This window comes from Rhea pennata, chromosome 16 (assembly GCF_028389875.1).
Source record: "Rhea pennata isolate bPtePen1 chromosome 16, bPtePen1.pri, whole genome shotgun sequence".
Taxonomy (NCBI): Eukaryota; Metazoa; Chordata; class Aves; order Rheiformes; family Rheidae; genus Rhea; species Rhea pennata.
Genome location: NC_084678.1, coordinates 10,900,050 through 10,921,173, shown reverse-complemented (window position 1 = coordinate 10,921,173; position 21,124 = coordinate 10,900,050). Strand labels below are relative to the sequence as shown.

At 43.7% G+C, this 21,124-nt stretch overlaps 1 protein-coding gene across 2 annotated transcripts in view; it reads left to right on the top strand.

Annotated features, from left to right (window-relative positions):
* The window catches only part of ZNF217 (zinc finger protein 217), a 28,099-nt gene extending 18,858 nt beyond the window's left edge, over window positions 1–9,241 (top strand). For both annotated transcript variants that reach the window (XM_062589447.1, XM_062589446.1), the window contains 3 exons: window positions 302–1,897; window positions 5,717–5,845; window positions 7,107–9,241. In XM_062589447.1, the coding sequence (XP_062445431.1) occupies window positions 302–1,897; window positions 5,717–5,826 (1,706 nt within the window). In that variant the 3' untranslated portion in view covers window positions 5,827–5,845; window positions 7,107–9,241. The remainder of the gene's footprint in view (window positions 1–301; window positions 1,898–5,716; window positions 5,846–7,106) is intronic.
* Window positions 9,242–21,124: the final 11,883 nt, after the last annotated feature.

Here is a 21,124-nt window from a genome sequence, read left to right as displayed (position 1 = left end):
AGCTATACTTCTTGCTTATCTCTGCCAAACATATTGTCAGCTACCATCTCCATACATAGGGAATGTGTGGAAAATATCTTCATCATAACCAGAAGATGTCACTGTAGTTAGCAATATTAGTAAGATGTACTACTTTAAATGATTTAGATGAGTTTGGGAATTATTAGTATGTGGAAGGGGAAAGAGGAAAAATCCATTTTATTGTTTTAAAATCTAGATTATTCCCTTGTTGTCTTTAACTGTATTCAAGACTTCAAATCAAATTGTATCAAACTTATTCACTGATAAAACTGTGTTTCAGGTGAAAAACCGTACAAATGTGAATTCTGTGAGTATGCAGCAGCACAGAAAACTTCATTGAGGTATCATTTAGAGAGGCATCACAAGGACAAGCAAGTTGATAGTGCAGCAGACGTGAAAAATGACAGCAAAGTTTCGTTACAGAGTCAGGAGACGGAGCTCTTGCTGGCTGCTGATGGTGCTCAAGAAACCAAAAATTTGAAGAGGCTTTTTGATGGTGCCAAAGATGCTGAGGGCTGCCCACCTGCAAAGCAGCAAAAGGAAATTCTATCCTTGAATAATGCAATAGGCAGCACAGTCCTGTTAAGAATGAAAAGTGATCCTAGGGAATCAAACAAAGGTTCAGTTTGTAACAGTTCAAATCAAATTCACGAGAATGTGTTCACTCCTTACCTGGAAAAAGTAAAGGCTGAGAAGGAAACAAAGGAAGCTCAGCCCACTGATCCTCATAAGAGAGAGAGAGAGGCTTCTGTGGCGTCAGAGGGAGATGATGTCCAGTATGTTTGTGCTTTAAAGGATGGAAAAAATGTGAATGATGTGCGAGAGTGCACAGAAAACTACAAACACAAACATATGGTGGACTCTCAAGAAAAGCCTTTGAACTTATCTATTGGGACTTCACAAGAATGTTCAGTGGTTTCAACTGCTAGAGGCCTGCTAGCACCCAGCACCTGCCCGTTTTGTACTTACCGAACATTTTACCCAGAAGTCCTAATGATACACCAGAGGCTGATGCACAAATACAATCCTGACACCGTTAACAAAAATGGCTATAGAAACAAGGCTCTAGCTAAAGCCAGACGCACTGGATGCCCTCCAGCTCTGCTTGGTAAAGATGTGCTTCCTCTGTCTTTTAATCCTCATAAAAATAAGGCTTCCCCATCTACACAACAAAAGCTGTTGCAAACAGGGAAAGCTAAACAGTGTCACCCTCCACAGAACAAAGTCCCTCTCTTTTCAGTGACTGACTCAAGCAGCACAGCCCCAAGTAACCTCAAGTTTCATAAGCAGCAAAGTAATGTTGGAGCTCAGGCAAATAACTATAGACAACCTCAGCAAGAAATGCACTCCAGTTCCAGTATCTCTCCAGTATTGGACAGAGCAAAAAGACCTGAATCTAAAATAAAAGCTCTCAGTGTCCCAGTGTCTCAGTCTGGTGTAGTCAGCAGCAGTATGAGTGGGGCTCTCGACTCTCACCTAAATGAATCTGCCTGGTCTTGTCATCGAGGAAGAGACTATCTTGGTGGTAAATCTGTGGGCAATGTAAATCTAGAGTATGGTGAAACATCATCTAAAAGAATGAAACCTAATGTGTTAGCTGTTGAACATATTGACTCTGCAATGGCTAATTACAGAAGATACGAAATGAGCAGATTTCGTGTTGCAAACAGATATGCAAATCTGCTACCTCAGGAATGTTCTCGCACCAAACCTTCGTCCTCTGTTTTGCCAACCAAACAAGGGCTTCTGAATTCAGATGATGTTGATTCTCCTAACGTACTGACTGTTCTCAAACCTTATGAGCCATATAGCTCTGGATCAATTTACAGTTCTTGTGGATCTAGCAATGGCCAAGTAACCAGCTCTACAGTAGAAGGTACTGTATCTCCTTCCTAGATAAATGTTTTATTACATTACAAAGGAAGGTGAATGGAAGAGGATTAAGTGCACCTCCCCCCCAAGTCCCCAAAACCGTAGAGAGTATTAGGCTGTTCTCCCCATTTTATCAGATTCAGTTGATTTAAATATAAAAACTAATTTCAGCAAACCCCTTATTTGGGGAATTAGGCATGTAAGCTCTAAATTTTGAAGAGGGATATAAAGTTCCTCCAGAGCTTTTGTTCTCTTGGGTCTCTGATATGGAACATATATTGTTAGCTCATCAGAGCAATCCAAACAGGCTAATTAACTAGGGTGTGAAATGAGCTTTTCTGCTGATTTACAGGGAAACTTTGGACCATCTGGAATATTAATAGGAATTCTAAATAGTCCTCACCATCAAATGTTCTGTTCAGCTGCAAATAAGCTTGTATGCTACAGGATGTATTAAAAGACGTAGAACTGATGTACATCTTGTTCCTCTGTTTCTCAGTGGGATTTTCTGATATTTAATTTTTAGTAGGAACAGAATACTAGGTTAAATCAAGACAACACATTTCTGCTATTCTAATTATGACATTTCATTGCACTAAATAGTAATACTTTACTGGGGAAAATCCTTGAACTAGCAGAGGTAAATGTTTCATGATCTCCTTTGAGAAGTTTGATACTTTCATGAGATGCATGCTTTTCTTGTATTTAATTCTTTATCAGCATTTTCAAAACTTAGTAGGAGGTCAAGATTAAAAGGTGCCAGGTGATATTTAAGCAGTTGTTAGACATCATCCACAAATAGTGAAACATTTTCAGCATAGTTTAGTATGGAATCGATCCTAAATGTAGGACATTGAATCCTGAAATGGTGATCATCTTAAACTGAATAGTGCATGTCTGCTGTAGTGTTAAGAGTCTTAAACTCTGTATATACACTCCTACTTGCTAGAAGTAGTAAGATTATTCTTCCTGAAGTAGTCAGAGTTTGTAGCAAGCAGTGATGTGTTATAATAGGCTAGAGCAGATTGCAAAATACTAAATCTGCGTTTAGTTAAGTGGCAAAAGATCAAGTGGTGCCTGTTCTGGTTTTTGTTTATGGCGCTTGGTAAATGCCTAGGCCTGGGAAGGATGAAGGAAAGTGGTGCAGCTGTTTCCAGTCTAGGGAGTGGAGAGAGAAAAGCTAGCCTTGCTGCTGACTCACGGAAGGCATTGCAAAATGAAGTTAATTCCTAGTTTCATGAAGTGTCATGGATGTGCCATGAGCTGCAAGGGTACAGGGCTGGCTTTGAGGAATATGAAATGGGCACTGAGTTATATATAGAATGCAGATGGACAGGGGAAAAGGACAAATATGTTGCTGTCTTTTGGTTCCTAGCAATTTGAGAGACTTAAGTACCTTTGGGTTGTTTTTAGTACAGAAGTAATTCATGCAGCTGTAGAATTTATAGTACTTTGCAAGGCTATTTGTTTTTATTGATGGTTGGTCACAGCTAAGAGTTTAATGTGCGATCTCAACACTTGGTCATTTGGAAGAACCTCTCTCTGAAGACCAAGTAGTGCTTTAATTTGGATGTAAGCCAACTGACTGTGGACTTATGCTTCATGACGTTGACATTGTTATTTGACCAGATACAACATCCAGACTTTTAAGGAAATGCTTCTGACATTGCATAAAACCCTATTAATTTTGATGAAAAGTGGAAAAGGAACATAAATCTTGCAGTTTCAAAGAGCTTCACAAGAGCAGCCTGTATGTCAAAGAATAGATGGTAGGCAGCCTCTTTCCAGCAAGGTAGTGCTCCTTTCCGGCATTACCAATCTTGGGAATACAGAATTTCCTTTTTTTTCTAGTAGCTTCAGTGAGATTAGCCTATGGAAGTAGGAGGTGATGCAATACTATTTTTATGTAATGACTTCATTGGAATTCACATCATTCTTCTTTTGAAAGCTCCACCTTTTTGCAAGAAAAGTCTTACTGTGGTAGGCTTCTCTTCCTCTTCTACAGTACAAGCCTGGAAACAGTAGTTTATAGTCAAGAACTTTTTAAGTAGATACCGTTTCCAGTTATTTAAAGCTCTTGAAACTCTAGCTACAACTAGTTTGACAATATTATTGTCATGGAAAATAAAGATTTCATTGTTGCTGTGCTGTCTCAGGGCAAGAGGTGCAACTTTTTAAGGCTGTTACCTTACTTGCATTGGAAAGACTCATGAAACAAAACTAGTTTGCTGAATTGTGTCGCTTGTCTTATATACCTCAGTAATACAGGGCATAAAAGCCCCTGGCAATAACATAGGGGATTTTAAGCCTCGTTTTCTGGTTTTCTATTCATTCTGCCCAGAAGTGTATGCATGAAACAAACCTTGATAATTTTGGGGGGATGGGAGTTGGTGAGGGCAACTAACAGGTAAAATGATGAGTATTAGAGTTTTAACATGGGTGGATAGAGTAAAAGTGGGCTTCTGCATTTTTTTTATTTTCTGAAAAGGTGAAATACAGCTGTCTGTCTAAAAGTTGCAACTCCTAAGAGATGTATTTTGTAACATACCGTATGCAAAGTACTGCAGGTGTAGACCTGCAGGTTTCTATAGTCATTTTATACCTCCCTGGTGATATAAAACATGATGTCAAAACCTTTTTTAATGGCCTGTGTGCCTTGTGGCAACATTATTTAGGTCCTATGAACATGTTATGTTGCATGTTAAATGCTGGATCAAGTTGTCATGAGAATATGTTCCACTTGGCAAACTTGATTAAAGCATGATGCCTTCCATTACTGCTTGTAAGCTATGCTACTCTCATGTTGCCCTGAAGAGACAGAAACACTCTGAAACCACTCAGTTTGTGTTATTCTCAAATTAGTTGCCTTTGCAATGGCAACATGCTATCAAGGATAACCTGTTGGCTGATTGATCTGGCAGAGACTGCAAATTAAAGACAATTGCTCATGACACACTCCAATGGCTTTGTAGATTCTGTTGAAATATTAATTTAGCTTTGCCATTTTAATTTAATTAAAGCTTGCTGGATTTTTTTCCATGCTGCATTTAAAGCTTTCATGGAATATGGATGGCAGTTGGGTTTTTTTGTATCCTGCGGGAGTAATGATTCTTGCTTTTTTTCCCTTAATTTTATGAAGTGTTTTTGACTGCTTGCTTAAGCTAATAAGACTTAATATGGAACAGGCATTGATTTCACATGAATTAATGGGCTTAGATAAATATAAAACTACCTATATACTGGACTGAAAATTGCTTAACAAAGATCTTCCTGTAAATGTATATTAGCACTCTTTAAAGTGTCACAATTTCCATATAAATCTCTATGATGGCAATAACATAGTGTACCCATTTTTTCTTTCAAATACTCATATTCAAAAATTCTCTTCTCAAGCAAATAGAGAAATTGGATATGTAGGCACCATGTTATCAAAAGTACTGCAGCTCTGAATTTTTTTTTTTGAGTAAAGCCTTCTGTGTGTGATGAATTAAGCAAAGACATTTCTTTCTTGCAAGTAAGATAAGCAAAATCTGGAGTGATGAATGTAAAAAGCAGGCAGCTTGGAACAAATTGTTTTAAAAATATTACTTTTCATGCTCCTTGTTTTTGTTCTGGGTACTGAATTTCCTATCTTTTAATAGGACCAGGAATATCAGATTAATATTTCCCTAATGTTGTTCCAGGCCCTGTTTGTGAGATGATTTGTGGTAGTTTGTGGTATGCTGGGATTCTGGATGCTGACAAAAATCTGCTCACAACTGAATGCTTGACCAATTAGATTAGCAGGAAATAATTGTAACTTCTCTAAATTTATTTTTGTCAGGAAAGAGATCAGTGTCATACCAACACTTACCTAACAGCATGCTACAAAAGCGGAGTTATGAAAGTCTTATTGGCAATGCACACTTTCGACCAAGTGACAAGAAGACTTGATCATTTACTTCAAGAAATGGTAAATAAAACTTTTGAACTAATTGTTACTTAAATACCGCTTTATCTACTTGTAACATCAAACATTGCTGCACAGTGTCATGAGACCTTGTGAAAGTCTGAACTAGAACATCTGAAAATATAACCCCCTCCCTCATTAAATGAAACAAATACTCTACTGAAGGTATTTGCTGTGTTCAAAATAATGAATGCCTGTTTTGATAAAAGGTGCCTGAATGTTTTTTTCCTAAAACAAATGAGAGGATTAACGTTACATATGATCATGCATTAAAGGCTTTACAACACCCCTGTAAAGTGTTCAATGGAAGGGCTTTCCCTTTTAGTACATGATGGGTGCAGAACTAGAAATGGGAGGAAGTGTCCATTGTCTAAAGTTCATGAATTCTGTTAGTCCCTAAGAAGTTATATATTTCTGAAAATTTAGGGATTACTCATTTTACAATTTTTGAAGGTTGCAAGAGTTACCTTGGACAGCAAGACTTTTTTTTTTTTTTTTTTTTTTTTTTTTTTTGGCCTGTGTGAGGGATGCGCATAGCCTGGTAGGGAAACAGGTCAATTGAAAAGAATTAGCTGATGCTCTGAATTCCCCTGCTTCAGCTCTTTGTTTTGGGAGCGGTAGCTCAGAACTTCACAACCTCATTGTGTTTGCAGGGTTCTTAGCTGCTGAGTAGATAAGCAGTCTATAAGACTATAAATAAATGTATGTATGGTTTGGAGTCTTTTTTTTTTTTTTTTTTTTTTTAACTCTGGAGCCACAGATCATTCTTCTCTAATTCTTTCTGAGATTCATTCAAATTTAAGCAGATTCCTTCCTCTTCAGGACTATAGCACCTGGACCAGTGTGCAGTATTTTACAGAAAGATTTTAAATATTTCTGGGGAGCAAAACTGTCTTACCTATTGTTGACAGCTTTTGAAATATTTTGCTTTATTTTTTTGATATTCTTCTAATTTTACTGCTTTTATTCTCCCTTACTAAGCATATTTTTACCTAGTTCTGCTTTTTTAAGCTAACCCAACTTCCTGCTTGTATTTCTACTTGAAGCTTGAGTATCTGTAAAAGCAGACTTGATTGGTGGCTCTTATTTGTTACGAAATAGGAGGTGCAGACCTTATATAGCAATATTAATTTCTGCATAGGGTTATGGAAGACTGCATATGAAATTCTCTTTATGCTTTCAAGATGTTTCTTCCCCCCACCAAAAAAGTGCATTATATTATTTTATAATTTTATGCTACAAAACTCTCTTTGGTTTGTTTTAGGTCTGAGGACACAAGTGCATGTGCTATGGAGTTATACCTGCAGTTCATCCCTTGAGAAAAATGAATGGTGAAAGCTACTGAACTAAGCTGTGATTGTACTGTATATAAAAACACTACAGTTTTATAGTACTGGTTCTGTTAACATTTTGTACCAAATAGCCATAAAAAGTAGTCTAAACAATTGGATTATGAAGGTGTATGGAGAATGTATATCTTGACATTGAATATTTTTCATTAGAATTAATTGACCAAATATTAGGTAGGAATTATATTTTTACATACTTGAGCGCTGCTGAAAAAGTTTCTCTTTGAAAGAATATATAATCCTTGCACCTCAGGTAAACTGTAAATACTGAAGTTGAAATCCTGTTAGCTTAATGCTCCTTTTCACAAAGGTGAAAGTTTCTCATCTGTTTTTTTTTCTGTTGAACTACGTTAGTTTTGAAAAACAATTTCCAAATAAACTGTCTGAAACTGTTCAGTTTATAAATGTTGTGAACATCAAAGCAACGGTGCTGACATTATGCTGATATGCCTTGTATATGTTAAGACCATAATGTGTTGGAGGGAACTGTTTCCTGGGAGATGTTTCCAGCATGTTTTTAAAAGCGAGGATGAAGCAATGCTTGACGTTTGGATTTGTCAGTGTGGTGTTCCTGAAATACGGTTGGATTCTTGTACTGGCATTGGTTGCTGTTTTTGAAAGAAATCTCTTAAATGAACATCTCTAGCAACCTAAGAAAATTTCTATGGCAGAAAATACATAGGACTTGCATGAGGAACGATACTAATCTAAATATTTCAAATGTTTAGGTTTTTATTAAACTCAATACAATTACCTTTAGAGGAAAACTTCTTTGCACCTTTGTCCAAACTATAGTAAAGTCATGAACAAACAGGCTTGCAATATGAATATGGGATCTACAGACTTCAGAAAGGGATGTGGCTATGGTGTAACCTGCTTGACTGTGCTTGGAAGCTTCTTGATGTCTGTTTTTAGTGTCTACTGGGTGTTTGAAATAAGAAATAACCTGTTGATGGCAGAATCTCTCTTTTTATTCTTATTTTTTTGCAAAGACAACAAGAGTTTTTCCTAATGCACATGCAGTTTAATTTTTGTAAAGGGAAGATGGCCAGTTACCAGCCAGTAAAGCAAAATTGTTGCATATTTTGACTTGTGTTCCTAGTTGCTTCTCATAAAGCCTGTAGCTAAGAGTTGATTTCTTCTGTACCTGGCTTTGACTTCCATATATTTTAGTAAAACAAAAAATGGAAAATTTTGCACTGTTCATTTTATTCTCTTCCCTCATGCATCAAATGTAAAATAGCAAAACCTAGAAACTCTTGTTTTTTCATTATGCAACTTGACATGTTCTAGTTGTATGTCTTAGTTCCTGTATATGGGATCTAATTTTAATGTCTCTGTAAACTGGCGATGTAATGAAGTGCTGTGTATCAGGAAATTGTACACTATTTACCTTTTTTCCTGTTCATAAGCTGAGCCATATGTACATAATCTAGATTTTTGTTTTCCTAGTTTTGCACTTTTATAGCCTATTTTTTGAAGATGAATTCACTTGGAAAATGGTTAATCTATTTTTTTGCGTGATCTTTCAATGAGTCTTAGAGAATGCATGCTGTAACTATCATCTATATGCCTTATGGGGTTCTGTGATTAAAATGTGTGCTGGGCTGTGTTAAAGTTAAGCAAACAGGCTTATGACTTGTTTGTGGTTTGTTTTTAATCTCCCTTCATGCTGGTACAGTTTCCTCCAAGGCTTTTTTTTTTATTAGATAACTTGGGGATGGAATGGAAAATGGACATGAAGACTATTTCATGGCAGCACAGCCCTGTACTTCAGAATACACTTTGCCCATCAGTATTAACTATTGGGATACTACTGGTTTTGTATGTTTCTTTGGAGATTACAGTGCATATATAGAGGTACAAGTTGTTGATTTTTTTTTTTTTTGTCTATGTATTTATTTCATTCCATTTTGTTTTATTTTAATTGTTGAAACCGGAAGTCGTCAAGCAGTAGGCACACATTACTCATTTAATTTATGATGTATTTCACTTTAGTTGACTATATTATTACATGTGGATGTAAATATAGACTTGATGTTTTGCAAAACTGGTTTCTGTGTCTTGCTTTTAAAACTAGTTGCCTGGAATTGTGTATTCACTTGACCCTTCATCATACTCGCACCCTTGTGGGAGGGGGATAAGGAGAACCCAAATTCATACACTGTTCAGTCACTCATGAAAATACTGAGTCACTTCCCAGAAAACCCAACTGTGAGGCCTAGAAGAGAACTCTTTAAATAATGAAGAAACATCTTGTTTCTTCCCCTTAGTTATTTTCCTTCAGCAAAGGAGCTTAGCTCTATTGTATGTCGTCTTTGTGATCATGGGAAGAAAAGATGTAACGAGCAAGAGACCTTCTTTGAGACTTCAGAATTAGAATGGGTTTAAGTCATCTTTGAAATAATCTTTCTAAAACATTTTTGCAGATTTTTTCAGAAACTTCTGAGAAGTTTTCTGATGCATTCTTAGAACTCAACTGAGATTTCAGACCTTAGGAACACCTCTGTCTCAAAAACAGATTACGAACAGGGAGATGACAGCTAGAAATGTCAGAGGCAACTGCTTCCTTAGGAATTCACTAGATCCCAAAGCAGATCCAGTGCCTTTAAGGGGGTGTGTATGAATGACCTGAGCCTCTGTGGCATCACGTTAACTTTTGATTTCTGTGCTATGCTGGCATTTGTGGCTGTGATTTCTCCTGTTTGTAGAAGCAGTCTAGACCAACTTGACTAAGCAAAAGCAGTGCTGGTGAGGGGGGAAAAAAGACTCTTAAAGAGCTTAAGAACCAAATGATGTGAGAGTCTGTCACTTGCTTTGGAAATAGCAAGTTGTTACAGTATCTGTGGTACCCAAATGATGGTTTTGGAGTCTTAAAACTAAGACAGTCAGCGGGGCTTATGTGAACATGACTGTGAAGAAATTTCATCTATGTAATGCTGAATGACAGTGTTGCAGAGGGGATGTGAGAAATAAGTGTGAGCTCTGCGAGTGGTCTTGACTGTTAACCATATTTTTCCTTTGGTACCTCTAGGGAGTGCTAAGTACCTTTCCCTCCAATCTTAGTAGCTTCAGGTAAGCTGCCCTGACTTACAAAAAAATAGATGTGCGTTCCATGGGTTTGGGGGTATCAAGTGCCTACATTGCCATACTAGATTGTCAGCTATGCAAGCTGCTTTTAAAGTATATTGAATATAAATGTCACTTTTAAGGGAAAGTCTCACTAGTTGATCAAGAGAAGGAATATTGAAGATACTGAACCACTACAAGGATATTCAACTGAAGATTCAGAAGTCATTTGGCTTTATCTCTTGCATCTTCAAAAAGTGAGGGGTTTTAGAGTTTTTATTTTGGTGTTATCCTACCTGTATTATAACTTTTTAAGCTGTGAGATGATATTAATATTACTAAAGCTTGCATCTAGTTCCTTGGAGATAAATATTGTTCCTAACTTAAGCTGGGTTAATTGAAAGTTTGAGACTAGTCTTTGGTGAAGGCTAAAATCAAAAAGAAAATGAGTCAGTGAATAAATCTAGGGTGTCTTTTCACTGTGATGCTAAAGGTCCTTTAGTCCCACAGGGATATGGGAGATGTGCTCCTGACCTGATGCTCTGCTTGAATTTCCCTCCAGCCCTGTGGTAACGAGTTGGCATAATAACCTGCAAAGTGCTGTGTCCTGTTCCTTTCCTCCAAGCATGGTATTAGAGGAATTTGAATCTCTAAAATACTAGGATACATAACTAAAACAGTGTTTCTTTAGAGTAATTATAACTGTTCAGATCATTTGGTTGGTAGCATTAATTGTAAACACTTGTCTAAGGGACCTTGTTAGGGTTTTAATGAACTGACAATAAGATAGTTAAAGGAGTACTGTGCCTCTTTAATTTAGGAGGAGGCAACATCATATTTTTGTATTAGGAGGATCTAAATCGCAACAGTTTCCTCTTCCCCCTCTTTGTAAAAGAGGAAAATAAGCAAGTATGTTGTTACTGAGCAGATTTCTCTGCTCATTTGCACCCACTTAAGAAAAGTGCATTTAATTAGGATTAGCAAGTCTCTAAATTGCAGATGGTTCTCAGGGGAAAAAATAGTTATGAGTGCATTCATGACATTAAAATCAGTACATTTAATTCAATTTCATCTTAATACTAATTCATAATATCTAAAGTAGTTGCTATAGAAGATATTCACATGACTTAAGATTACGACAGAAAATGAGATTTATCGTTTGTAAACATGCTGCAGCATGCCTAGCTTGTGTAATTATGCAGATTGAGTAATTGTACATGCTAATTACAAGTGTCCATTCTGCCATGTGCTGTTATCTAAATGGGGGTCTGTTGTGTGATGTGCAGGTTTATTCAGTTTGGAGTTGGGCCTTATGTGGAATACTGCAAAAAATCAGGTGCTGCTAGTAGCTATGGGTGTACAACTCCAGACTGAGCAGTCTGAGCATTAGGAAACAAATTCTGCCTTCAGCTTAGCATGTTTCGGAGCCGCGTACTCATCTCTGTTCTGGCCACGCACCTGTGAGTACAGCGTCGCTCGTTCTTTGAAGGACCCAAACGTAAGGATGTGGTGTCTTCCCAGATCATCTGTTCTTATTTCCGTTTTTGTCTCCTGCTGAGGCGAGCTTGATGGGCTTAGGGCAGATTTAGCAGCTTTTTCTTCCTTCCGGGCAAGCGCAGGTCCTTACGTTTGCTCTCCATGGAGCCAGCAGTCCAGGCCTCGCTCAGCACGAGGCAGCTCTGAATTTTGAGGATGGAAAGATTTTGCTTGGTGGAGGGGGTTTGGCTAAGACGTAGCACGGTCTCAGCGTCTTACTGTTGTCAGAAGCGGCTGCCTTCGCTCTCCCTACGCACCTCCCCGTGCGTCGTCGGGGTCGGGACGTGCGGGACAACTCCTTGCCCTTCTCTAAGCGAGGGTGGTGAGGATTTCCATCTCCACCACTCGGAGCTTCGCCCCTGCTGCTGGTCAACGCTTCACAAGGGCCTCATGGCTTCTGCGAGAAGGGGCAAGATCATCGTCCGCAGGCCGGCCGGGACGTGCCGACGAGTATCCCCCCCTCCCTCTCCTTCCCAGGGCGGCGGTCGGTGCCGCAGCGCGCACAGAGAGGTGGTTTCGGCGGTTTCGGCCGACAGGATGCCCGAAAGGGGCTCCCAGCTTAGCGGCTCCGTGTAGGCGGGGTGTCCGTCTGTCCGCTGCCATCGGGAGCCGCGCGCGCCCGGCTGCGGCGCGGCCAGCGCGGCTCCGAGCTGCCCGTCCTCGGGCCGAGTTCGCCTTAGAGCCCTCGACTAACTAGCAATTGCATAGATGTGGATAAAAATAAAACAAACGGAGCTGGCCCAGAATACCCTGACCATGCGAACGGGTGTTGACCTATTTAATAACCCGGGCAGCAGAAATCACGAGGGCAACCACAAAACTCCCCTGACGAGCGAGAGGAACCAGAGGAAATCCATAGACGCAGAGATGTTATCTCTGATTTACTCTTCTCGGCCCTATCAATATTTACTAAACGTGTTGCTACCGAGCAGGTTTAGTGTGTGTTTTAGCTGCCGGCTACCATTATTTTTTACTGCTCAAGATTTTATGATTAAGCGATGTGTTATATAATGTGGTACACGTCACTTCGAGACCACCGTTTCTCTGACTGAATTTTAAGTGTGAAACTCCTTTCGCATGAGCAAAACTGGGTAATAATTACAAATAACTGTGGAATACTTTGGTATTTAAAACTCATTTTACACTCTAAAATGTTTTCGTTCATCACTATGAAAGTCATGATCAAACGCAATTGCTATTTTTTTTTCCTATTGAATAATTATTTTGGAAGAACCTTTCTCTTTTCCTCCGTCTCTGGCGCAGTTCGCGGGCACAAGGGGCAAACACCGAACGCAGGAGCCTGGGTGAGCCAGGAGCGCGGCAGCGCCGGCGTCCGGCAGAGCCTGCTCGCAGCGCGGGAGATCTCGGTCCCCAAAGGAGATGTGCTGTTTTCCCGATGGGCTCCAGAGGCCTGAGCTGAGCGTCTTTAAAGCGCCGGCAGAGCTGTTCGCCGATGGAGTTTGCTATTCGAAAGATCTGCTTCCCCCCTCCTGACGGCTGCTTTTCGAGGCTTGAGAGCGTCTCGTGTTGTTAACTTAGCCAGAACGTGCTCTGGGACGAGTTTATCCAGAGCTATTGGTATTTCATTAGTTACCTCAGAAAAACAAGCAAACAAAATCCTCAAAACAGTTGTAATGTTGTTCAGGTTTCGCTAACCAAACGGGAATATTTGAATGTCCCATTGCAAATAAATTCATTTTTATTTCTTTTTGGTCAGTGATTTGGGGCGCTGGAATTAGTGTCCATCTTGGGACGCCTTAATGACACTCAGAAAGCTGCTGTCAGGGAATTTAATTGCGACTGCTATAAAAATAAAGAGCAATGATATTCTACAAGCAGAAAGGGCTTCTTGGTGGAGAGCCAGCTGTGCTGAGGAACTGTAATAGCAATATTTGCATCACTGTAAATTAGAGTATTACCCTACAACTAGCATCCCTTTCTAGAAAAAATAGACTTCACGTTTAGGTATGGTTCTCCGGGCAATATTTTTTTTATCTAATTTAACGTTTCCTGCGCCGTGGCCCCTGCCCCGGCACAGCAGCCCTGCGGCTCGGCACGAGGCGGCGTTTCCCGCGCCGGGACCCGAAGTGCTGGCGGTCGGGAACCGAGCTGAGCTCGCGCGTTTAGGAAGGAAAGCGTTGGAGGCGGCGCTCTGGAGAGCGCGGCCAGAGCGCGCGGGGACGTTTCCGCGCCGGCGAAATCGCTTCTGCACGGCTGGCCCGGGGGAGGGCGCGGAGGGGCCGCCGGGCTCGCCCGCTCTCCGCGGGGCTCGAGGGGCTCCGCGGGGCTCGCGAGCGGCCGCGGCGTCGCCGGCCCCCGCGCCGCGGCTCGGCCGGGCGAAGCCGCGGGGCCGACGCGCGGGGAGCGAGCCTGTGCTGGCCGACAGCAAGACAAATGGGATGATCTAATAGTCCTTTTCCATCTCTAAGTTTTATGATTCATTTGTTATTTTAGCCATCTATATATATTTTTTTATTTTACCCTGGAGGGGTTCCTTGAAATGTGTGCAATATATTCCTTAAAAAAAAGAAGAAAAAGAAAAAGAAAAATCACTTAAAAAAAGAAAAAAAAGTGGTACTGGAGGCACCGTCTCCCAAGCGGATTAGCTGCGTAACTGTGCGGCGCGGGGAGGCTGGAGGCCGGCCGGCGGCGGGCAGCCGCGGGGCGAGTACGGTGCCCCGCTCCTGGCCCCCCCAGGCCTCGGGGTCGCTGGGGCTGAGCACTGTGGAACTCGGTGCACTGCAGCAGGCAGTGCGGCGCTGGGGCTGCCGGAAGGGCTGCTGCTCCCATGAGCAACCCGTGCAGCACACCGTGCCCCAAGCAATGCGTTGTGCCCCAAGCAACACACTGTGCCCCGTGCAGCACACCGTGCCCTGAGCAACACGCCGTGCCCCGTGCAGCATGCCATGCCCCAAGCAACATGCTGTGCCCCGTGCTGCACGCTGTGCCCCAAGCAACACGATGTGCCCCATGCAGCACGCCGTGCCCCAAGCAACATGCCGTGCCCCAAGCAACACGCCGTGCCCCATGCAGCATGTCATGCCCCAAGCAACACACCATGCCCCAAGCAATGTGTTGTGCCCCATGCAGCATGCCATGCCCCCAGCAACACGCCGTGCCCCATGCAGCACGCTGTGCCCCAAGCAACATGCTGTGCCCCGTGCTGCACGCTGTGCCCCAAGCAACACACTGTGCCTCGAGCAGCACACCGTGCCCCCAGTAACATGCCGTGCCCCCAGTAACACGCCATGCCCCCAGCAACACGCTGTGCCCCTTGCAGCGTGCTGTACCCTGAGCAACACGCAGTGCCCTGTGCAGCGCGCCATGCCCCGTGCAATACACCATGCTCCGTGCAACGTGCCATGCCCCGTGCAGCAGGCTGTGCCCTGTGAGGTACCACACCCCGTGTGACACACTGTGCCCTGCACGACGTGCTGTGCTGTCTGAGCTGCACTGTGCTCCTTGCCACATGCCATGTGCTGTGCCCCGTGCAACATGCTGTGCCCTGCAGTGCACACCACGCGTCGAGTGACGGAGCATGCCCTGTGCAACACACCATGCCCCATGTGTGCACCAGGCTCCGTGCGTGCACCACACTCCATGTGTGCACCATGCCCTTGGGTGCACACCACTCTGTGCGTGCCCCACGCCCCGTGTGTGCCCCACGCCCCGTGTGTGCCCCGAGCTCGCGCGAGCCGCACTGCAGCCGGTGCCATCGCTAACCCGCGAGAAACGGGCTGGCAAAGCCCGGTGAGAGAAAGGAAAAGCTGTGCGGAAACACGCTGGAGTTGGATTTTTCTTTTCTTTTCTTTTTTTCTTTTTTTTTTTCCCCAATGATTATTATTTAAGGGAAGGGAGGCTGCTAGAAATTATACATGAGTTTTACTGAAATAGGCACATTCCTGTGGTTTTTACTCCCACCACCTCGCCAGGTCAGTCTTTTCTTTCTCTGTATAGAACGAAAGGGGGGGGGGAGGGAAGGAAGAAAGAAAAAACACACAAAAATCAATCCATCAAATGTCATTACAGATTTATTAAGCCTGATGTAGAAAGACTTTTAACAGTAACATCTTCAGAAAGCATAAAAAGAGCACTTCTGTTCAGTCTTGTGCTTTGAAAATCTAAATATATTTTTATCATATAAATAATTCTTTTCATGTTTTAAGTGCATCTGTTTTTTTTTTCCTTTTCAAATTTCCATTTTACAATTGGCCAAAACTGAAGTCTGCATTGACTGAAATGAAGCCATTTGCAAAGCTAATGATGTTGTGCAGCACGTCTATGGCGAGCCGTATCAGCTAGATTTCAGAAAGGTAGTTCAATGAGTGCAGCATTAAAATGAGGGACAGCCTCCAGCAAAATCATAATTGAACACACCCAAGTCCTTAATGTCTGCAGTTGGGTTTCCTGATGCAAATTACGATAACATTTCAGATGTGAACAGGCGCTTTCCAATAACTGCAGTGGAAAAGAGACATTTTATGCCACAAAGGAAAGAATTACCATGTTTAAAAATGTAAATAATATATGTATAGAAACCTTTTTTATGGAAATGAGGCATTCAGGATTATGTGAACAGTTTGGGCTATTTTTTTTCCCCCTCTTAAACACAACAGATAAAGATGTGTGATCTATTATTCAGGGCTTTAATTACAGTTCTAAAACTGCAGTGATTTTATTAAAAAAAAAATCCCTGGGCATAAAAAGTAATGTTTTCTGTGGCAAAGTTGAGAGATTTATTATTATTATTATTATTTTACAATATATTTGCTGTGGTAAAAATGCAGAACAAAAAAAAAAATCACAGTTGATAGAATTCAATGCTGCAAAATCATACACAGAAATATGTCTTAAATGCACAGGAATACAGTTGTCTTCTTGTAAGTCAGAAAAGGCCTTAGATAAATAGGTTTGACCTGATTTAAATTTAATGAGATACATAGTCCTGATTGTTAATAATTGGTTTGGGGGAACCCAAAACAATAAAAGCAGTAATCTCCTCTAGTATAAATTATACGAATTTATTTAGCAATCAACCAAAGCAAAAAAAATGCCATTAACATTTTCAATTTGTTTAGTTTAAGTTAGCTATTAGAAGCAAATAATTTGAAGCAAAATTGCCAGCTAGGCTTCGAGCGAGACAGCAGACGGTGGGAAGACGCGAATCTGTGCTGAGTGGTCTGGACCACTAGGTGGTAGAATCCTCCTGGCAGAGAGGGGCTTCCCGCTGCAAGGAGCGTTCGCAAGCATCAAAACCAAGTGAAACATGGTTTTGATTAAAATAGCCTGTTGGCTCAATAATCTTCGTAATTTTAAAAACATCCTTAATGTGGAAGAAGAACACTGCAATGTCAGAAATGGCCTTGGGGCCCATTATAAACAGCAACAAAATAAATAAGGAGAAGAAATGAGGGGTCATGAAAACAAAATTAAGCTAATGTTTCAAATTTTGACAATTATGAATTGTTCCTCTAAGAAGACATTAAAAAAATTCAGGCACTATTAGATAAAATACAAAGAGAATAATTGTACATGTATGAGTTTTCCCATGGGACTAAGCATGCTTTAAAAGCAAAACTCGCCTTAGGTTTCCCCTCGCCCCCCGCCCCCCTTTCTAGCCAGCAACCGGCAGGTCTCATGCAAACACAGACTTGCTTCTCAGAGTTCCTCCAGAAACTCATCTCTAAATCCTTTATGAAACATTAAAAGATGATGACCGAGAAAAAACAAACGGAAAAAATTACAAGCATAGTTTCTGTACAAAAAAAAAAAAATCCCCTGTCATGGACCAATTTTTGTAGGAAACAGAAACAAGCAAATATAACAAAATCTGTGTTCATAACATGGCAATATATTCAATATATACAAATATGTACAGTATAAAAATGCATCAAAGGTGTACGTTTTCATCGGTGCAAGCTGCAGGCGGCCCACACGGCCCCGCGCTGCCCGGCCCAGCGCTGCCCGGCCCACATGGCCCCGCACTGCCCGGCCGCGGGCGGTCCGGCCCGTACGGCCCCACGCTGCCCGGCCCAGCACTGCCCGGCCCACATGGCCCCGCGCTGCCCGGCCGCGGGCGGTCCGGCCCGTATGGCCCCGCGCTGCCCGGCCCTGCGCTGCCCGGCCCGTACAGCCCCGCGCTGCCCGGCCGCGGGCGGTCCGGCCCGTATGGCCCCGCGCTGCCCGGCCCAGCGCTGCCCGGCCCACATGGCCCCGCGCTGCCCGGCCCTGCGCTGCCCGTCCCATAAAGCCCCGCACTGCCCGGCCGCGGGCGGTCAGGCCCGTACAGCCCCGCGCTGCCCGGCCCAGCGCTGCCCGGCCCACATGGCCCCGCGCTGCCCGGCCGCGGGCGGTCCGGCCCGTATGGCCCCGCGCTGCCCGGCCCTGCGCTGCCCGGCCCGTACAGCCCCGCGCTGCCCGGCCGCGGGCGGTCCGGCCTGTCCAGCCCCCGGCAGCGCAGCAGCGCCGAGCCGCCCGGCGGGGCCGCCGCCACGAGGGCTCCCTCAGAGGGGTCCCGTTTGCGTTGTTAATATAAAAAATGCGTTTAATCTTTCCTTTTCACGATTTGTCGTGTTTTTTTTTTATATATATATATACACACAAATACATTTTCTTTCTTAAAGGGAAATGAGCTTCTGATTGGTTTCATTTCGTATAAACAAAACCCTGGACTGACAGGACGGGTCTCGCGCGTAACCGGGCGCCGCCGCCGGCAGCGAAGGACGCGCCGCGGGCGCCGGGCGCAGCCGAACCGCCCGCGTTGCTACTGCGGCCGGCTGCGCGCTGTTAGTTTAGACGGGGGCGGATCTCGGACTGACACATTCAAGATATTAAAAAGCAGAACAAATGTACAGGAAAAAAAAAATCCCGACACCAGAGGGAAGGGCTGGTAAGCGGGGCCTGAGCACTGGACAGAAGGGCACGCTGGACCGGAGAGCGCCACGGTTAAGCACCCTGCGCCAAACAGGAGCTGGTCAGCGCCTCAGCTTTTGCAACCTGCAGCGCACGTCCCGGCTTTCGCGGCGCTGTGAGGCCGAACTGCCGCACGGTACGTCCCAAGGGGCCCGGCCGCAGGCGGCCGCGACGCTCCCCTCCGCGGAGCCGCGCTTGCGTGAGATTTTTGCCTCATGTTGTTTTTAAAATCTTGCTCTCGTTCTCCTGCTCTCTCCTCTAATGAAAGAATTTGTTGTCTTTGCTTAGATCAAAAAGGGGGGGGGGGGAGTTTGCACAGCTAGATGGTATGAACTCAAGTAGAGACGTATGACTTGCTCGGATTAGTATTTAATCTGTTTTCTCCAACAGGCTTTTTACAAAGGCCTAAAGACATTTCACGAGCTGAGAGGGCAGAAGAGCTGGAAGTTTATTACTCCGCAGTAAGTCCAGTGGTACAGCTATTTCACTTTGGAAAATACTTGCAAAGAAAATATTGTACAGACACTTTGGTACCAGAAACAACTGTGTCGTCTTAAATTTTATTTCCTCTTAACATTTTACTGGCATAATTAAAAAACAAATGGCTGCTACTGTAGTCTGAAGCATGCGGGGATACAAGTGCTTGCACTGCTGTAAAGGTGGTCCAGCAAGACAAACAAGCTGGACCAGTATAAAGTGCTTTATAGCAACTGGTTTTGCATTAGGATTCTCACCAGCACCATCGCATCAATACCGCGTTTTGCAATCACTTCCCTGACACAACTGTACGAGCTCCAACGCGCAGACGCCGCTGTAGACGTAATCTGCACCGAGCTAGTGACTGCAGCTGTTTTCCAAACCATCTAAAAACGTGAGGGGGTCTGAGGCTGGGCGCAAGAGGACATCGCTTGGGTCCGCGCAGACCGGGGGGACACGCACTGCGTTCGGGGGAGTCGCTCCGGATTTACACCAGCAGAAGCGAATTCAGGATCTGGCTTCTGGCTGGAGATGCGGGGACGCAAGTGAAGCGCAGACGCGCGGAGCGGGACGCTGCAAGGGCAGGAGCCCGTGGCGGCGCCGCGCAGGGCTTGGGGCTGTCCGGGAGCGGGGGTCAGGGCGCCACGGGCGCCGGCCCGCGCCTCGGCGTTTTACCCGTGTCGTGCGTTATTTTGCAAGGTGCAGAGGCTTCCACTAGCACTGCAAAGCCATTTGGGTTTTTTTTGCTTGTTTTTGGTACTCTCATTTTCCTTCAGAAGACCATTGGAGAACAAAATCCTAAATTCTGTGTGCTTGTATAAAATATCAGCTATTGCAGGAACTAATTAAGAAAAAAAATATCGAGGAAGCATTTATTTCTGAAAGGACTATTTAGTGCCTGACCCAGTGCCATCAATGTAAGGACCGATCCTGACTTCAGGTGCTGACAGATTAGCTCCTCGGCTTGACAAAGCGGGACCTGAAGCCTGCCTTTTGATGCACCTCAGCTCACTCATCAGCTACAAGCTTCAAAAATTTACTTCCCTCTTCTCCGTGGTCCAACCTCTCCTGTTCAAAAAAGACCCAGTTTACCCCTATCGACACCCCGTCAAGCTCCAGCAGCATTGCCGAAAAGAGATTAATCTTACCAGAATTAAACAGTGTCACTGCTGATCTTTTTTTCAGCAGAAGGTAGCGATGGTTTGGCGAAACAGCAGTCCCAGGCTGTGGGATTGCAAGGGGGAGCCGGAAAACGAGGCCAAGGAAAACACGGTGTCAGTGACCTTATCACGACTTCAAAACCCAAAGCGAAGCCAGTCTGCGGTCGCTTTGCGGGGGGGCCAATAAACAAGAATTACATCTCCATGCAGCTCCTAAACACAGCTTCCTAGGAGCAAAAATAATATGTCAGGTTGTACAGCACGTGGATGGGCACACACCAGCAGCACTTTTTCAAAATATATCGAGGTGGTTATATCAATTCTCTTGCTTGGGGACAGATGGCCCTTAAAGCCTGTTGTAATTGCAACATATTGATCTGGAATCTGTGATCAATACTGTCTTTATAGGGAGAATTTTAAATATAAATTGCATCGTATATTTGTTTGCAAAGATAAAAGCCCTCAGGGATGGGCGGCCACCGCCGCTCGGCACCGCCGTGGTGGCCAGCATCTCTGTGGCCGCAGCCAGCCCCCGGCGCTGGGCAGAGCCGGCGTGAGAGCTCGAGGAACCTGGGTGAAAAAAAAAAAAAAAAAGCATTTTGCTGCCTTTCACCCTCCCTTGTCTCCTCCACAGGTTTGACTGAGCCTAATATTCCTGGCAATGCTAAACCGAGGGCAGAGGCGCCCAACCCGGCACAGCGCCTGCCCAGGCAGCCGCCACAGCGGGCAGGGAGCGCGTAGCGGGAAGCGACCCCTAAAAAAGCAAATCCCTGGCCCGT